Raw genomic sequence first — 19,421 nt, forward strand, 5'->3', positions numbered from 1 at the left:
ATATATAGTATATACCTGTATGTCATCTCCTCCTATATATAGTATATACCTGTATGTCATCTCCTCCTATATATAGTATATACCTGTATGTCATCTCCTTCTCTATATAGTATATACCTGTGTCATGTCCCCTGTATATAGTATACAGGTCCTTCTCAAAAAATTAGCATATAGTGTAAAATTTCATTATTTACCATAATGTAATGATTACAATTAAACTTTCATATATTATAGATTCATTATCTACCAACTGAAATTTGTCAGGTCTTTTATTGTTTTAATACTGATGATTTTGGCATACAACTCCTGATAACCCAAAAAACCTGTCTCAATATATTAGCATATTTCACCCATCCAATCAAATAAAAGTGTTTTTTAATAACAAACAAAAAAACCAACAAATAATAATGTTCAGTTATGCACTCAATACTTGGTGGGGAATCCTTTGGCAGAAATGACTGCTTCAATGCGGCGTGGCATGGAGGCAATCAGCCTGTGACACTGCTGAGATGTTATGGAGGCCCAGGATGCTTCAATAGCGGCCTTAAGCTCATCCAGAGTGTTGGGTCTTGCGTCTCTCAACTTTCTCTTCACAATATCCCACAGATTCTCTATGGGGTTCAGGTCAGGAGAGTTGGCAGGCCAATTGAGCACAGTAATACCATGGTCAGTAAACCATTTACCAGTGGTTTTGGCACTGTGAGCAGGTGCCAGGTCGTGCTGAAAAATGAAATCTTCATCTCCATAAAGCATTTCAGCCGATGGAAGCATGAAGTGCTCCAATATCTCCTGATAGCTAGCTGCATTGACCCTGCCCTTGATGAAACACAGTGGACCAACACCAGCAGCTGACATGGCACCCCACACCATCACTGACTGTGGGTACTTGACACTGGACTTCAGACATTTTGGCATTTCCTTCTCCCCAGTCTTGCTCCAGACTCTGGCACCTTGATTTCCGAATGACATGCAAAATTTGCTTTCATCAGAAAAAAGTACTTGGGACCACTTAGCAACAGTCCAGTGCTGCTTCTCTGTAGCCCAGGTCAGGCGCCTCTGCCGCTGTTTATGGTTCAAAAGTGGCTTTACCTGGGGAATGCGGCACCTGTAGCCCATTTCCTGCACACGCCTGTGCACGGTGGCTCTGGATGTTTCCACACCAGACTCAGTCCACTGCTTCCTCAGGTTCCCCAAGGTCTGGAATAGGTCCTTCTCCACAATCTTCCTCAGGGTCCGGTCTCCTCTTCTCGTTGTACAGCGTTTTCTGCCACATTGTTTCCTTCCAACAGACTTACCATTGAGGTGCCTTGATACAGCACTCTGGGAACAGCCTATTTGTTGAGAAATTTCTTTCTGGGTCTTACCCTCTTGCTTGAGGGTGTCAATGATGGCCTTCTTGACATCTGTCAGGTCGCTAGTCTTACCCATGATGGGGGTTTTGAGTAATGAACCAGGCAGGGAGTTTATAAAAGCCTCAGGTATCTTTTGCATGTGTTTAGAGTTTAATTAGTTGATTCAGAAGATTAGGGTAATAGGTCGTTTAGAGAACCTTTTCTTGATATGCTAATTTATTGAGACAGGTTTTTTGGGTTATCAGGAGTTGTATGCCAAAATCATCAGTATTAAAACAATAAAAGACCTGACAAATTTCAGTTGGTGAATAATGAATCTATAATATATGAAAGTTTAATTGTAATCATTACATTATGGTAAATAATTAAATTTAACACTATATGCTAATTTTTTGAGAAGGACCTGTATATCTGTGTGTCATCTCCTCCTGTATATAGTATATACTTGTATGTCATCTTCTATATATAGCATATACCTGTATGTCATCTCCTCCTGTATATAGTATATACCTGTAGGTAATCTCCTGTATATAGTACATACCTGTATGTAATCTCCTCCTGTATATAGTATGTACCTGTGTGTCATCTCCTCCTGTATATAGTATATATCTGTGTGTCATCTCCCCTGTATATAGTATATACCTGTGTGATCTCCTGTATTAGACCTCGTTAACACATTATTTGCTCAGTATTTTTACCTCAGTATTTGTAAGCTAAATTGGGAGCCTGATAAATCCCCAGCCAACAGGAAGCCCTCCCCCTGGCAGTATATATTAGCTCACACATACACATAATAGACAGGTCATGTGACTGACAGCTGCTGTATTTCCTATATGGTACATTTGTTGCTCTTGTAGTTTGTCTGCTTATTAATCAGATTTTTATTTTTGAAGGCTAATACCAGACTTGTGTGTGTTTTAGGGCGAGTTTTGTTTGTCAAGTTGTGTGTGTTGAGTTGCGTGTGGCGACATGCATGTAGCGACTTTTGTGAGATGAGTTTTGTGTGGCAACATGCGTGTAGCAACTCTTTGTGTGTCGAGTTGCATGTGACGGGTTAGTGTAGCAAGTTGTGTGCAGCAAGTTTTGCGCATGGCGAGTTTTGAGCGTGGTGAGTTTTATGTCTGGTGCCTTTTGAGTATGTGCAAGTTTTGTGTGAGGCAACTTTTGCATGTGTTGCAAATTTTGTGCATGTGGCAATTTTTCCGCGTGTGCAAGTTTTGCGTGTGGCGAGTTTTCAATGAGGTGAGTTTTGCACTTGTGGCGAGTTTTGCGTGAGCCTAGTTTTTGCATGTGGCGAGTTTTGCGCGTGGCGAGTTTTAAGCGGCGACTTTTGTGTTTCGACTTTTATGTGGCGAAATGTGTGCTGAGGGTGGTATATGTGTTCAAGCACGTGGTAGTGTATGGCGCATTTTGTGTGTGTGTTCATATCCCCGTGTGTGGTGAGTATCCCATGTTGGGGCCCCACCTTAGCAACTGTACGGTATATACTCTTTGGCGCCATCGCTCTCATTCTTTAAGTCCCCCTTGTTCACATCTGGCAGCTGTCAATTTGCCTCCAACACTTTTCCTTTCACTTTTCCCCATTATGTAGATAGGGGAAAATAGTTTGGTGAATTAGAAAGCACGGGGTTAAAATTTCACCTCACAACGCAGCCTATGACGCTCTCGGGGTCCAGACGTGTGACTGTGCAAAATTTTGTTGCTGTAGCTGCGACGCTTCCAACACTTTTCCTTTCACTTTTTTCCCCATTATGTAGATAGGGGCAAAATTGTTTGGTGAATTGGAAAGCGCGGGGTTAAAATTTCGCCTCACAACATAGCCTATGACGCCCTCAGGGTCCAGACGTGTGACTGTGCAAAATTTTGTGGCTGTAGCTGCGACGGTGCAGATGCCAATCCCGGACATACACACACACACACACACACACACACATTCAGCTTTATATAGTAGATGAGTGCAGAGTAGGAGAAAAACGAACAGGTCTGTAAGAGTCAGAATTCTTGCTGGTTGGTAGGTGATCAAATACTTAATTAAATTTAATTTTATTGCATGAAATATGTAAAAATCCTACAATGTAATTTTCTAGTTTTTATATTTAGATTCTGTCTCTCACAGGTGAAGTGTACCTACGATAATAATGACAGACCTCTCCATTCTTTGTAGGTGGGAAATTTGCAAAATCGGCAGTGTATCAGATACTTATTTTCTCCAATGTATATCCTAGAGGGGGTCCGAGACTTGTCAGAACGTAGAGCCGTCCATGTATAGGTTGCCCATTAATTTCCTTTTTCGGTTGATCCCTTTGCTCGCTCCCATTTGCCACATGCCACAACAACCCCTTTAATAAATGGAGAGGTTGACTTTAATTGATGCTGGTGTCTTATGCGTCACATTGACGTGGTGACCTGTGATACGTTTGATCTGTATGATGTTGTGTTTTCTAGGGATGTCTTGTAGGAGGCGAGAGAAGGCTGGATAACCCCCATCATGGAGTAAGCCTGCCTACCGGCTGATCACGCGCACTCGCAGTCTGGGGTATAGGTGAGCGCTGGGATCAGTCAGTCGCCGTCATTATTAATCCGCCTAATCCATTCACATCCCTGCATGCTCTCATTGCCTGTCCAATGCTGAATGTGTCACTCGTATCCATGACGAAGACACAAAAGTAACTCCTTTATAATTTTGGCTACGAGTCGGTCTGACGCTTGCTGCCACCTGACAGCATCGGCAGTAGAAAAGCTCCGCTTCGCACTTTAGGCCTTGACTCTTGATTGGAAACTAGTCAAAATGATCTTTCCGAAATTGTTTTCTTAAAAGATAAATTTTTCCCCTCCCCCAAAACTATTTTTATGACTGTTAAACCCTTTAAAAGATAAACAAGTAGATGCTTTCATGACTCTCAAGCGATGATCCAACAGGGAGTAGTCCATTCTGCAGTTCTGTATTTAGGTGTCTGAAAGTTCACTGGGGCGTAACGGCGCACTTCAAGCTCCTCTGCGCTATTCCCATCAGTGTATCGGAGCCAGCGACTTGTCTGTAAACTAGAGGAAAGTGGCGCTAGACCGGGAATACAGCGTGAGGCCATGGACAAAGGAATATCAAGATCTCTGGGGATGAAGTTGAAACTTTGAGATTTATTCAATAATATTGTTTCTCAAGTCCGAAGACAGTTTTCTCCTCCTTTTTCCCCTCTCCATGCTTAGTGTGGCGCACACAGACACACAATGCCAAGATTGTCAACTTCTCCCCTTTTTATTTGATTCCAGGTATGACTTTCATATTGCCCACACCTGTTACTTGCCACAGGTGACTGTGAACGAGCATCACATGCTTGAAACAAAGTTGTTTACACATCATTTTGTTAGGTCCATTTTGGGGTTTTTGTGTGACATTATGTCCAATTTTGCCTTTTTTTCTTTTTTCTGTGTGTTCCAATACACAAAGGAAATAATGAAAACGTGTAGTTGTGATAATTTTCTGGGAGAAAAAGTTAATTTCAAGTATGCCAACGCTTTCAGCCGTTATTAAACCCTTAACAACCGCCGATACACATTAATTCGGCAGCCGCTAAGGGACGTTTATCCCCTCATCATGGTTTTACAACAGCGATTGTGAATAAGTCTAAAGCGCCCCCCCAGAGTCCAAAAATATCCAGGGTGTCGGCTAGCTATTGGGGGGGTAGCTCAGACCATGGAGGACATGATCAGGGCCGTTTTTTTTCCAGTTCCTGATAATGCAAAAAAAAAAGTGTTCACTATAAAAATAGTTTTTCTTGCTTCTGACCTAATATATCATGTCGGAGGAGAGACTAATGATGTCCCCAAGACCCCCACTGTACCGCCGCCATCCTTGGGCCCTCCGCGAAAAAAAAATCAGTCAAGATCGTCCAGCCGGAAACAGTAGGGAATTTTCGATTTTGATCATTGTGTTAAGCCCTAGAATTGGTAAATCTTCCCCCTCCATTGTCAATTTCTTAGATAAAATTTCTGAGATTAAAAAAAAAAATTTTATTCATTTTTTGGGGTTAGGAAATTTACAAAAGTTTAAAGAAAAAAAAAAAAAAAGATGATATGACGACTAGTGTTGAGCGCAAGTGCTCGCTACTCAAGTTTTCATCGGGTGACTGAGTATGCACAGACTATCGATCACATGTTTCCCAGCTGTTGGACACTCAAAATATGCGGGATTGCTTGCCAAACACGGGCAATCAAAGTGGGGTCACTTGTGGGGGCTATTTCTGCTGTTAAGGCACCATAGAGGCACCTGAAGGTCCATTGACATCTGAATAGGTCCCTAAAGAGATGGGTTTTGTAAATTTGTTGAAAAAAATGAGAAATTGCTGCTAAACTTTTAACCCCTCTAACATCCTAACAGCATAAAAGGACGTTTGAAAAAAACAATGTAAAGTAGAGACATAGGAAATATTATTTATTAATTATTTTGTACAGCGCGACTAACTGGTTAAAGGATATAAAGATTGAACGTTTGGAAATTGTGGGTTTTTTTTTTCTTCTAAATTATTGCTAAAATTGCGATATTTTAACAAATAAGCTCAGGTCATAATAAAAATGTTTTGCTACTATCGTGAAGTGCAATATGTCACAAAAAACATTGTCAGAATCACTGGGATCCATTGAAATGTTCCAGAGTTATTACCTCATAAAGGGACACTTGTCAGAATTGTAAAATTTAACCCGGTCATTAAGGTCAAAATTAGCTCGGTCACTAGGGGTTAAGCAAGAAGCACCACTAAAGAAAAAACACCATGAAGACCAAGGAGCTCTCCAAACAACACCTTGAAGACCAAGGAGCTCTCCAAACAACACCTTGAAGACCCAGGAGCTCTCCAAACAACACCTTGAAGACCCAGGAGATCGCCAAACAACACCTTGAAGACCCAGGAGATCGCCAAACAACACCTTGAAGACCCAGGAGATCGCCAAACAACACCTTGAAGACCCAGGAGATCGCCAAACAACACCTTGAAGACCCAGGAGATCGCCAAACAACACCTTGAAGACCCAGGAGATCGCCAAACAACACCTTGAAGACCCAGGAGATCGCCAAACAACACCTTGAAGACCCAGGAGATCGCCAAACAACACCTTGAAGACCCAGGAGATCGCCAAACAACACCTTGAAGACCCAGGAGATCGCCAAACAACACCTTGAAGACCCAGGAGATCGCCAAACAACACCTTGAAGACCCAGGAGATCGCCAAACAACACCTTGAAGACCCAGGAGATCGCCAAACAACACCTTGAAGACCCAGGAGATCGCCAAACAACACCTTGAAGACCCAGGAGATCGCCAAACAACACCTTGAAGACCCAGGAGATCGCCAAACAACACCTTGAAGACCCAGGAGATCGCCAAACAACACCTTGAAGACCCAGGAGATCGCCAAACAAGTCAGGGACAAGGTTGTTGAGAAGAGCAAGTCAGGGTTGGGTTATAAAAAAATAAAAAAATTAAAAAAAATATCCCAATCTCTGATGATCTCCCGGAGTACCATCAAATCCATTATCATCAAATGTTAAGAAAATGGTACCATAAGAAACCTGCCAAGAGAGGGCCGCCCACCAAAACGCTCAGCCCTGGGAAGGAGGACATTAATCGTAGAGGCTTCAGACAGACCAAAGGTGCAGAGTTCCCAAACAGAAACTGGAGTATACGTCCATGTGACCACAATATGTCATACAGTCCACAGAGGTGGATTTATGGAAGAGAGCGGAAAAAAGCCTTCATTTTGAGTTTGCCAAAAGATGTGAAACTCTCCCGAAATGTATGGAGGAAAGTGCTATGGTCAGCGGAGACCAAAATTAAACTTTTTGGCCACCAAACTATACCCTATGTCTAGTGCCAAACCAACACAGCTCATCATCCTCATGGCTAAACATAGTGATGGCTGTTTCATTCTGTGGGGATATTCTTCGGCAGCAGGGACAGGGAAAATGGTCCGAGTCAAAGGGAAGATGGATGGTGCGAAATTGCTGAAGATTGCTGTTCACCAGGGGAAACCAGGCTAGAGCCTGAAGGAGCTGGAGCAGTTTTGCCTTGAGAAATGGGGAAAATCCCAGTGGCAAGATGTGGAAAGCTCAGAGACTTATCCAAAGCAACTTGCAGCCGTAATTGCCGCAAACAGAGGCTCCACAAAGTACTGACTTTAGGGGTGTGAATAGTTATGCACACTGAAGTTTTCAGTTATTTTTGTCCTATTTGTTGTTTGCTTCACAATAAAAAGAAATCCAAATATTCACAGTTGTAGGCATGTTCTTTACATGACCTGATGCAAACTCTCAAAAAAAAAGTGAACATTTTTAGGTTGTACAGTAGTAAAACACGGAAAATGCTAAGGGGATGGAGAAGGGTTGAATACTTTCGCAAGCCACTGTATGTATTATTATAGTACCTGACTACGGAGCAGCGCTCACACACTGAGGCTCACCTGGCTTTACTCGCCTGCAGAGCTGATGCTAGGACTGTGCTGTAGCTGTCATCCCCATAAGGGTTTTAAGAGGGTGAGAAGTCAGACAATGCTGACAACCTGCCGCTTCTGCCTCCTCTTTACTACTTGTCTAGGTTTTATTGTGTCTGACTCAGTTTCATGTCTTGGAGAGTATTCTCTTACATAATTCTGCAGCCTTCAGGGCTGAAGCTCCCTGCTCTCCTCACTAGTTCATTGTTTACATACCGCTTAATCTATAGTGTGGTAATTATGGCATGTCAGTCACCGGTAGCAGACAAGTGAGTACAACTCTGTAATTATGTACACAGTGACTGCACCAGCAGAATAGTGAGTGCAGCTCTGGAGTATAATACAGGATGTAACTCAGGATCAGTAATGTATGTACACAGTGACTGCACCAGCAGAATAGTGAGTGCAGCTCTGGGGTATAATACAGGATGTAACTCAGGATCAGTAATGTAATGTATGTACACAGTGACTGCACCAGCAGAATAGTGAGTGCAGCTCTGGGGTATAATACAGGATGTAACTCAGGATCAGTAATGTAATGTATGTACACAGTGACTGCACCAGCAGAACAGTGAATGCAGCTCTGGGGTATAATACAGGATGTGTCATTAACCTGGAGAGAGCCATCTCGTATCTGACCATCGTCAATGGAATCACATTGAGATCTGCGGTCTAAGGCATCTGCCACTGAAACGCCAAGCTTGACGATTGTTCGGTTGCAATCAACCTCTCCATTGACGTCGATTGTATGATTCCTGTCTTGCACGAGACCAAGTAATAAAACTGAAACACTGTTCGTACCTGACGTCTTTGTCTTATGTCTCCCGTCAGCGCCACGAAGTGATGGAGAACTCGTCCGTGGCCTCGGCCTCCTCTGAAGCTGGCAGCAGTCGTTCCCAAGAGATTGAAGAATTGGAAAGATTCATCGACAGTTACGTTCTGGAGTACCAGGTTCAGGGGCTGCTGACCGACAAGACCGAAGGCGACGGCGAAAGCGACAAAACCCCATCTAATATATGCCAGGTGAGGTAATGATGTCGGTCACACACGCGCTATGGTCGGGAGATCTTCTTCAGGTTACTCGTACAATATTTTCCACTTTTGCACAGACTTTCTTTTTAAAATTTATACAGAGTAAACTTAATGCCTGGTCCATAGAAGTGTTTTTGCAGAGTTTTAGCAAAAAATGCCTTAAAATGTTCTAAAGCTTGAAGTTGCGCAAAAATTTTTCAACAATTGGCGTTTTGATTAAACACTTTAAAGCACACCCGAAAGCAGTGTCAAGACAAGATGTGTCAACAACCCAGACCTTCCCCCTATCCAAATAGGTGTATATTTAAGGGGCTGTCCACTACTGGAGCAACACCTTCTGAATTCCTACGTGTCCCCCCAGTAAAATTACAACACTTTACCTCCCCTCTGGTGCCATTCCTGCGGCTTCGGCACTGCCTCTCCCAAGGAATGCATGACATTATGTCCTCTGATCCCTTTGGCCTGTCAGCGCTGGCTTCCTGCTCCTCTCTTATGGACTTGATTGACATCCGGAGGAAGCGAGCGCTGCATTTACCCTCACATCATCTTAATGTCTTGGTTCATCCTTAGGAAAGAAGAGGGAAGTGGCAGCTGGTTGGCCTCAGTGATCACATGACATAATGTCATGTGAACCCTGGGAGAGCTAGTGCTGGCACCCCATGAACGGCGCTAGGAGCGAGTATACTTTTTATTATTTTACTGGGGGAGGGGGCGATTCAGAAGGGGATGTGGACATCACCTTTAAATGTGCATACCATATACCTAAACTGTAAGCAATTGGAAATGGTAAACAACAAACCGTAAAGCGAAAAGATAAGTTTACATTGGCAGCGGCATAACGTGACGTGTTTGAACTGGACGCCAAATTCTACTTGGGTGCAAAATTTTACCTTTCTTGCCCCTCTGTCTAATTTTCCATGACTCTGCTTCACTAAGCCACATCTTCTTGGAGCAGCACCCAGGTTTTTCAAGTGCCCACCCGGCCCGTGATAAGCTATCGCTCCGATTTTGTTTTGTATTTTTAATGGAGGGCAAGTTGTTGTTTTTGTATTTTTTTATGGCCTCATTTTGGGTAAATATATTGCATTACCTAACTTTTATAATTTTTTTTTTTTATACTTGGAAAGTATGTTTTTAGAGTCTTGTTTTAATTGTTCAATATAAATGATATGAAAACATTTATTCTGTGGGTTGTTACATATTTGTCTACTTTTTTGCAGGATAGTTTTTTTTTTTTATTGGTGACATAATGGAGACTTTTTATCCTATAATTAGAAGACCTAGTGCTTAGTCCTTCAAGAAAATGGCTGACATCGCCCTTCTCCGTAGTTCCCCACCCCTCTTTCCTCTCACATGCTCCGCCATGGCCTAGTATATTGATCCAATGGATCATGACCTCTTTGAACATCTCCCCTGTAAGAATAGCACTGGTTCATATAGCAATAGCTTTTTTTTTTCCTTTTATGTTTTTATGTCTCTCGCGGTGGCGGCAGACCCGTGTGTGTGTCTCTCGCTGTGGCGGCAGACCCGTGTGTGTCTCTCGCTGTGGCGGCAGACCCGTGTGTGTGTCTCTCGCGGTGGCGGCAGACCCGTGTGTGTGTGTCTCGCGCGTTGGCGGCAGACCCGTGTGTGTGTCTCTCGCGGTGGCGGCAGACTCGTGTGTGTGTGTGTGTGTGTGTGTCTCTCTCGCGGTGGCGGCAGACCCGTGTGTGTGTCTCTCGCGGTGGCGACAGACCCGTGTGTGTCGCTCGCGGTGGCGGCAGACCCGTGTGTGTCGCTCGCGGTGGCGGCAGACCCTTGTGTGTGTGGCTCGCAGTGGCGGCAGACCCGTGTGTGTGTGTCGCTCGCGGTGGTGGCAGACCCGTGTGTGTCGTTCGCGGTGGTGGCAGACCCGTGTGTGTGTGTGTCTCTCGCGGTGGCAGCAGACCCGTGTGTGTGTGTGTGTGTGTCTCTCGCGGTGGCGGCAGACTCGTGTGTGTGTGTGTGTGTGTGTGTGTGTGTGTGTGTCTCTCTCGCGGTGGCGACAGACCCGTGTGTGTGTCTCTCGCGGTGGCGACAGACCCGTGTGTGTCGCTCGCGGTGGCGGCAGACCCTTGTGTGTGTGGCTCGCGGTGGCGGCAGACCCGTGTGTGTGTCGCTCGCGGTGGTGGCAGACCCGTGTGTGTCGTTCGCGGTGGCGGCAGACCCGTGTGTGTGTCGTTCGCGGTGGCGGCAGACCCGTGTGTGTGTGTGTCGCTCGCGGTGGCGGCAGACCCGTGTGTGTGTGTGTGTGTGTGTGTGTGTCTCTCGCGGTGGCGGCAGACCCGTGTGTGTGTCTCTCGCGGTGGCGGCAGACTCGTGTGTGTGTGTGTGTGTGTGTGTGTGTCTCTCGCGGTGGCGGCAGACTCGTGTGTGTGTGTGTGTGTGTGTGTGTGTGGCTCGCGGTGGCGGCAGACCCGTGTGTGTGTCGCTCGCGGTGGTGGCAGACCCGTGCGTGTCGTTCGCGGTGGTGGCAGACCCGTGTGTGTGTCGTTCGCGGTGGCGGCAGACCCGTGTGTGTGTGTGTCGCTCGCGGTGGCGGCAGACCCGTGTGTGTGTGTCTCTCGCGGTGGCGGCAGACCCGTGTGTGTGTGTCTCTCGCGGCGGCGGCAGACCCGTGTGTGTGTCTCTCGCGGTGGCGGCAGACTCGTGTGTGTGTGTGTGTGTGTGTGTGTCTCTCGCGGTGGCGGCAGACCCGTGTGTGTGTCTCTCGCGGTGGCGACAGACCCGTGTGTGTGTCTCTCGCGGTGGCGGCAGACTCGTGTGTGTGTGTGTGTGTGTGTGTGTGTCTCTCGCGGTGGCGGCAGACCCGTGTGTGTGTCTCTCGCGGTGGCGACAGACCCGTGTGTGTCTCTCGCGGTGGCGACAGACCCGTGTGTGTGTGTCGCTCGCGGTGGCGGCAGACTCGTGTGTGTGTGTGTGTGTGTGTGTGTGTCTCTCTCTCGTGGTGGCGGCAGACCCGTGTGTGTGTGTCTCTCGCGGTGGCAGCAGACCCGTGTGTGTGTCTCTCTCTCGCGGTGGCGGCAGACCCGTGTGTGTGTGCCGCTCGCGGTGGCGGCAGACCCGTGTGTGTGTGTCTCTCGCGGTGGCAGCAGACCCGTGTGTGTGTGTGTGTCTCTCGCGGTGGCGGCAGACCCGTGTGTGTGTCTCTCGCGGTGGCGGCAGACTCGTGTGTGTGTGTGTGTGTGTGTGTCTCTCGCGGTGGCGGCAGACCCGTGTGTGTGTCTCTCGCGGTGGCGACAGACCCGTGTGTGTGTGTCGCTCGCGGTGGTGGCAGACCCGTGTGTGTGTCGCTCGCGGTGGTGGCAGACCCGTGTGTGTGTCGTTCGCGGTGGCGGCAAACCCGTGCGTGTGTCATTCGCGGTGGCGGCAGACCCGTGTGTGTGTGTGCCGCTCGCGGTGGCGGCAGACCCGTGTGTGTGTGTCTCTCGCGGTGGCAGCAGACCCTTGTGTGTGTGTGTGTGTGTCTCTCGCGGTGGCGGCAGACCCGTGTGTGTGTCTCTCGCGGTGGCGGCAGACCCGTGTGTGTCTCTCGCGGTGGCGGCAGACCCCTGAGGAGCCCTGTGTGGTCTGATTCTGTCGTCCTTTGTTACTGCAGGGTAAGGCTATGTTCACATGTCTGGTTATCATCCGTTAGAATGAATCCAGCACCAATCCGTTGGCAAAAAGTTGTGCAGACAGAACTTTTTAGTCCATTTTTTTTTTTTAAACTGATGTATGCTGAATCCATTTTTCTTTTTTTTTTTTTTTATAACAGTCTGTGGAGAACTAATCCGTTAAATAGACATCTGTTTTATTTTCATTTGTAAAGGATCTGTCTTTTGCTTACAGTATCCGTACCAAATGGAAGAAAACGGATGGCTGATTAATGGATCCGTTTTTCATAAACTTCAATGTTTAAAAAGAAAAAAAAAAAAGGATCCAGTGGAGATCAGTGTTCAAAATGTTCTGTCAACTTTTTTGCCAACGGATTGCTGCTGGATCTGTTCTAATGGGTCATTACTGGACATGTGAACATAGTCTGAGGGTTGCTGCACACGGTCAGTACATTCTGCTGGTTGGGGGAAGCGTACTTGTGCAGCGTCCAACCTACAACGGCCAGTTGTTACATCATAGTGGATGGGATTTCAAGAAATTCCATGTCCACTATGCGTCCGGAGACGCCCGCGGCCTCCCTGCATAACCGAACATGCGACGCGTTTCTCTAGACTGCAGCATGTCAATTCTCTTGCGTTGCGTCCAAAGCGCTGTCTGTTCAGGATACCCTAAGGGTATGTGCACACGTCAGGATTTTTTTTTTTTTTTTTTACACGTCAGGATTTTTGCAGAAAATTCCTGAAGAAAACCGGACATTTTCGGCAAGAAATCCGCATGCGTTTTTTACTCGTTTTTTTGTGCGTTTTTCGCGTTTTTTTCCAATGCATTAAATAGTGGGAAAAACGTGAAAAATCCGCAAAATTAATGAACATGATGCATTTTTGTACCGTGATGCGGTTTTTTTTTTTTGCGGAAAAAACGCATCATGTGCACAAAAATTACGGAATGCATTCTAAGTGATGGGATGCATATGTATGCTTTTTTATGCGTTTTTATCACATTTTATAGCGAAAAAACGCAACATGTGCACACAGCGTAAGACTGTGCTGTTTTTACAGGAGTGCATTATTTTTTCAGTTTTTTTCCCCTTTTTAAGAAGATGAAAAACCCAACTAAGTGGCTTTGTCCTTCACTGGTTACAGCCATGAGCGGATGAATGTAACTGCGCCGATCTCGCTGATCGTGTGACCTGTATTCTTTTTATGCAGTGGACTGTGGAATGTAACGAACAATTGGATGTAAGCCGGACGTCACCAAAAAAGAAATCTCCTTCCCACACCCACAACCAGGTAATTCGTCACTTCAACAGGTTTTTTTTTTACAAATTCGGAGCCTTCATTGTTGAACTCTGTCTACCTCCACTGTACTGCAGACCCCGAGATTGTGTGATCAGCTTACGAATAGATACTGGTTATACAAGGGGCATCAAAACTCAAGGACTTGATCTCCCACGATGATACATTTTCACCTGTGCAGATACTATGTTGCAAAATTCTCAAGAGAAGGGGGAGAGGTTTCTGCTGCAGAGATTTAACTCGCAGAGTTCGTCTTATTTGGATGTAGTTGAAATATTAAAGTCCCCATAGAATGAGAGTGGCCATCAGCCAAATATTTGTTGGTTTTGGTGGTCTCACTACCTCTCCTCCCCAAACAATACCTATAGCACCTGCCCTACAGTCGTAAAATAAACCCAACCTGACGATTTCAGCAGCACTAATGAAGACTCTCCACTCTTTCCAGTAATTAGATATTAATTAAATGTCAGCCTTTTGAATAAACATCTAGGAAGATAAGTAAAGGAAATGTACTTTCAGGTTGACCAAGTGTGCATGCACGACACTGCCAGACACCACTGACAGGGCTCCTGAGGGAGCAAGGGATCAGACATATGAAAATTAAACGTGACCTATCATTTTTTTTCCTTCCGTCACCTGCCACCAGAAATAGTCTGATGACCCAATACTTACTCAGTAGTCTGATAATTCTGTCAAAATTAGCAGAATTTCATTTGACATTTACCTTTTTTGCATGGGCTTCTTTACAAGCAACCTCATCAATGACTGTATCCGACACCCAGAGTGCAGCAATGATTTGGGGTTAAGTTTGACCCCATAACTGTGCCTACTTCTCAGATTTTCATAGATTTTAATGTGTAAAGTGACACTCTTTTCCTCATACTTTATTATTAACATCGTATTACAGTAGTAGCAGGCCTCGCCATCTACCTTATTTTGTAAAGCTGACGTGTGCGCAATAGCGGCAGGTGGAATCGTGATCCACCCGCCGCTATTAACTAGTTAAATGCCGCTGTCAAACTCTGACAGCGGCATTTAACTACCTCATCGGGCCGGAAATGCGCGCATCGCCGACCCCCATTATGTGATAGGGCGGTCACAGCGATGCATCGGCATGGCAACCTGAGGTCTCTGTGGTCGGCGCTCATAGCAAGCCTGTAATTAAGCTGCATAGGAGCGATCTGATGTTCTCTCCTATGTAGCTGAGCCGATCTAGTTGTGCCAGCTTCTAGCCTCCCATGAAGGCTATTGAAGCATGGCAAAAGTAAAAAAAAATTGTTTTAAAAAATATGAAATAAAAATAAAAGTTTAAATCACCCCCCTTTTGCCCCATTCAAAATAAAACAATAAAAAAATTCAAACATACACATATTTGGTATCACCGCATTCAGAATCGCCCGATCTATCAACTAAAAAAAGGGTTAACCTGATCGCTAAATGGCGTAGCGAGAAAAAATATTAAAAACGCCAAAATTACTTTTTTTTGGTCGCCGTGACATTGCATTAAAATGCAATAACGGGCGATCAAAAGGACATATCTGCACAATCGTGGTATCATTGAAAACGTCATCTCGGCACGCAAAAAATAAGCCCTCACCTGACCCAAGAGCCCGAAAAATGGAATCGCTATGGGTATCGGAATATGGCGCATTTTTTTTTTTTTTTTTTTTAGCAAAGTTTGGAATTTTTTTCACCACTTAGATAAAAGGGAACCTAGACATGTTTGGTGTCTATGAACTCGTAATGACATGGAGAATCACAATGGCAGGATAGTTTAAGCATTTGGTGAACCTAGCAAAAAAAAGCCAAACAAAAAACAAGTGTGGGATTGGACTTTTTTTTGCATTTTCACCACACTTGGAATTTTTTTCAAGTTTACTAGTACATGACATAGTAAAAACAAAGGTGTTGTTTAAAAGTACAACTCGTCCCGCAAAAAATAAGTCCTCACATGGCCGTATTGACGGAAAAATAAAAGTTATGGCTCTGGGAAGGAGGGAAGCGAAACCGAAAAAGGGCTGAGTCTTGAAGGGGTTAATGAAGAAATTGCCATTGCAATTGTCATAAGTTTTGTTTTTGACCACTTAACAGCAATGCTCAGGGCTGACAATATGCTATGTTGCTATGAGTCACTGATGCCAGTCATATGGGGTATGGTTTGATCCCATCACTGTTCCTCCTACTTGTATTTCTCATATGGTGTTTGTTACGCTATTTTGATGTTGCTGTTTATCAATATTTCAATACTAGTAACTTTTTAGTATATTGACAACTCTGGTCATTGCTAAAGGCTATATGGGGAGAATTTGGACCCCATAGCTGTACCAACTGCTGAGGTAATCCTATCACTAAAATGAGCAAAAAGACTGTCTATTTTTAGTCTTGCATAAAAAAAACAACTAAGTAACCCTAGATTCATAGCATAAATTATCCAGAGCTTTTCCCTTCTGCTTCGAGAGGTGAGATGCACTGCTTCCATATATTCGGCAGCTGCTTGCCAGGCATCTGCAGAGCTGCTTTATGCACAACAGATATCTTACACCTGTCTTATTAGTTACAGTAGGACACAGGCAGGAATTTTCCAAGCTGTGCAGGACACCTGGCTGAAACCATGTCACTGATGCAGATGTAAGAGGTGCTGGAAATACCCTTTTAGACCCAGGGTTAGACCTTGTAATACTTTATGAATGAAGGTCTTGATTATTGACACCCAATATTAGAAATAATCACCTATACTAGTACCAGTGTCCATGATACACTGCACCTCTTATCTTTTCAACTGTTTCGGCTGCTCCATCTATCCTCCATGCTTTTTACAGCTGCTTTGCTTACTCATTTATGGACACGGCCCTCGCTCAGTGATTATTCTCTTTTATTGCAAATTCTCCTATACGGTCGTCCTCAATGGGAAAGAATTGACTTTTCTGTGCTCAGTAAGGGAAATGTTCTACTGATGTAGCAGTGGTGTACGGATCAATGACACATTAAAGTCACTCTGTTAATTAATGTTGTAATTTAGAGCCCAAGCCTTGGTGAGCAGCCATTTATTACTTTCTATTTTCTGTGCATGTGACAAACCCCGCTGCATCTAGAACAAGAGGGTGTGTAAGAAGGAGCAGAGCGCCCCCTAGTGTCAGCAAGTCAAATCACAGCCACTAGCTGTATATAATCCTCCTTATCTGACCTTGTAAGATCCTTGTCTGTGGCCTTGTGCAATTTACTACAGTGCCTCTATACATACCAGAGTAATAATTGTCTTTTATCCTTCCCATAGAATGGTAACAAGGATGGCGCTCTGGACATGCTGGGGACAGACATTTGGGCAGCGAGCACATTTGATTCCATAAGGTGAGACCGATCATTTTGTCCGCCTCCGCTCGCTAATGTTACTTTTTCTCCGCGCTTTATTTTACATCGGATAAAATAAACCCTAAACAGAAAACTGTGCCCATTATTGCCACCGAAGCTCATAAAACGATTCACATCCAGGGTTGTCATTGCCAAAGGAGCTGATGCCATATTCTCTGAAAAAAGGCCAAGAAAGCAAAAATTCTGCCGGGGTATGTAAACTTTTGAGCACAACTGTACTTTAGCACATGGAAACCTGAGACGTACTGAAAGGGAGAAGATGCAGATTAGATATAAAAAATAAATAAAAAAAAAACACAACCCTTTTTGAGTGAGGGTGATCAATGAGTGTAACAGGCTGCTATGAGAGTGGTGAGTTCTCCTTCAATGGAAGTCTTGGACAGACACCTGTCTGAGATGGTTTATTGAATCCTGGATGGCCCTGGAGGTCCCTTCCAATTCTAACCCTGACTCATCCCAGTTGAGTTGTGGTCGTAGGACTACAACTCCCAGCATACATGAGGCTGTAGCTTTGCAACAGCCAATTTTTGAAAATCCCTGCCTTACCGTTATCGGAGATGTCACATAACGGCACTCATGTCTAAAGCGAAGTTGTGACTTCTCCTGGTTTCTTCTGATCACTTCATTGTGAGAGCTCCGCTGTCTGACAACGAGATGTAGTCTGTTACCGGGGGCAACCAGCGGAATTTTAATATCCGCTCTTGATGTGATTTAAAAGGTGCAACACAAAACGGAGCAAAAACAGCAGCACAAAACTTTTGTAAAATGCCTTAACTTTTTTAACTGTAATTGTAAAATTGTTTTTGTTTTGCAATTATTTGTTTAGGATTTATTTATTTTTTCTTTTAGTGGGGCAACATGGGACTTGCAGCCAGAGAAATTGGACTTCACCCAGTTTCACCGAAAGCCTCGAAACCCTCCAAAGCATCCGCTCCCCCAGATAGACCGAGAAGGGTCAGTATGTTTGAAGCTTATTTTATAGTACGGTTTTGGTACTGGTTTAGTTGGATGTAGCATGAAATCCATCGCCCCTCCCTCATTAGAGACCCTCCCTCAGGATCTGCCGGTCTGTGTGTTCTGATTGGCTGCTGTGTAGAAGCAGAAGCCCACCATAAGTTGTCACTGCAATGGGGGGCTCGTACTACCATGAAATGTACTAGACTGAATATTGGTTCTTCCATCAGAAACTGCTCTAGAACTCATCACATTGTGTGTTTTTTTTTTTTCAGGTTTGGTAAAGGCAAATGTGAAGATGGCGGAGATGAGATCAACCTCAATGACATAGAGAAAGTTCTCCCCACATGGCAGGTGAGACTTCTCTCTGTACAGGAGCAAAATAAAGGAAAAATCTTTACTGAAAGTGGAACTATTGGCTATGGAAAAAAAAATCATAACACTGTGCAAAAAAGGTGTCATTATTATTAGCGTCCAGATCCCTACCACTCCTTCCATATGTAAAAACTAGATGGTGGCCCGATTCTAACGCATCGGGTGTTCTAGAATATGTATGTACGTCACGCTGTGAGTGGGGGTGAAATTCCGCGCCAATATCGCTGATTGGTCGTGCCCAGCTTGCCGATCAGAGAAGCGTGGTTCAAATCTGGCACCAATTCGCGGCCGGACTGCGCCAGCCGCTCATTGGTCGCGGCCAGCCTGGCACGACCAATGACCGAAGCTGTGTTTAACCCCTTTCTGCCATTGGACGTACTATTCCGTCCAGGTGGGGTGGGCCTTACTTCCCAAGGACGGAATAGTACGTCCAGTGCGATCGGCTGCGCTCACGGGGGGAGCGCGGCCGATCGTGGTCGGGTGTCATTTGCCTATCGGAGCTGACATCACGGACCGCTCCCGGCACATTAACCCCCGGCACACCACGATCAAACATGATCGTGGTGTGCCGACGGTATAGGGAAGCATCGCGCAGGGAGGAGGCTCCCTGCGGGCTTCCCTGAGACCCCCGCAGCAACGCGATGTGATCGCGTTGCTGCGAGGGTCTTTTACCTCTCCTCCCTGCAGCAGGCCCGGATCCAAGATGGCCGCGGCATTCGGGTCCTGCAGGGAGGGAGGTGGCTTACCAAGTGCCTGCTCAGAGCAGGCACTGTGAAGCCTGCAGTGCTCTGAGACAGATCGGTGATCTGACAGAGTGCTGTGCAAACTGTCAGATCAGCGATCTGTGATGTCCCTCCCTGGGACAAAGTAAAAAAGTTAAAAAAAAAAATAAAAAAATTTCCACATGTGTAAAAAAAAAAAAAATCCTAAAAGAAAAAAAAATATTCCC

General features: G+C 45.2%; 1 protein-coding gene across 3 annotated transcripts in view; it reads left to right on the forward strand.

The window, feature by feature from the left end:
* Positions 1–19,421, forward strand: part of CTIF (cap binding complex dependent translation initiation factor) — a 280,974-nt gene that overhangs the window by 34,523 nt on the left and 227,030 nt on the right. For 2 of the 3 annotated variants that reach the window (XM_069746645.1, XM_069746629.1), the window contains exons 2-7: positions 3,798–3,894; positions 8,664–8,855; positions 13,688–13,768; positions 17,049–17,122; positions 17,993–18,097; positions 18,373–18,451. In XM_069746645.1, the coding sequence (XP_069602746.1) occupies positions 8,676–8,855; positions 13,688–13,768; positions 17,049–17,122; positions 17,993–18,097; positions 18,373–18,451 (519 nt within the window). In that variant the 5' untranslated portion in view covers positions 3,798–3,894; positions 8,664–8,675. The remainder of the gene's footprint in view (positions 1–3,797; positions 3,895–8,663; positions 8,856–13,687; positions 13,769–17,048; positions 17,123–17,992; positions 18,098–18,372; positions 18,452–19,421) is intronic. The other variant, XM_069746637.1, reaches the window with a different exon arrangement.

This window comes from Ranitomeya imitator, chromosome 1 (genome assembly GCF_032444005.1).
Source record: "Ranitomeya imitator isolate aRanImi1 chromosome 1, aRanImi1.pri, whole genome shotgun sequence".
Taxonomy (NCBI): Eukaryota; Metazoa; Chordata; class Amphibia; order Anura; family Dendrobatidae; genus Ranitomeya; species Ranitomeya imitator.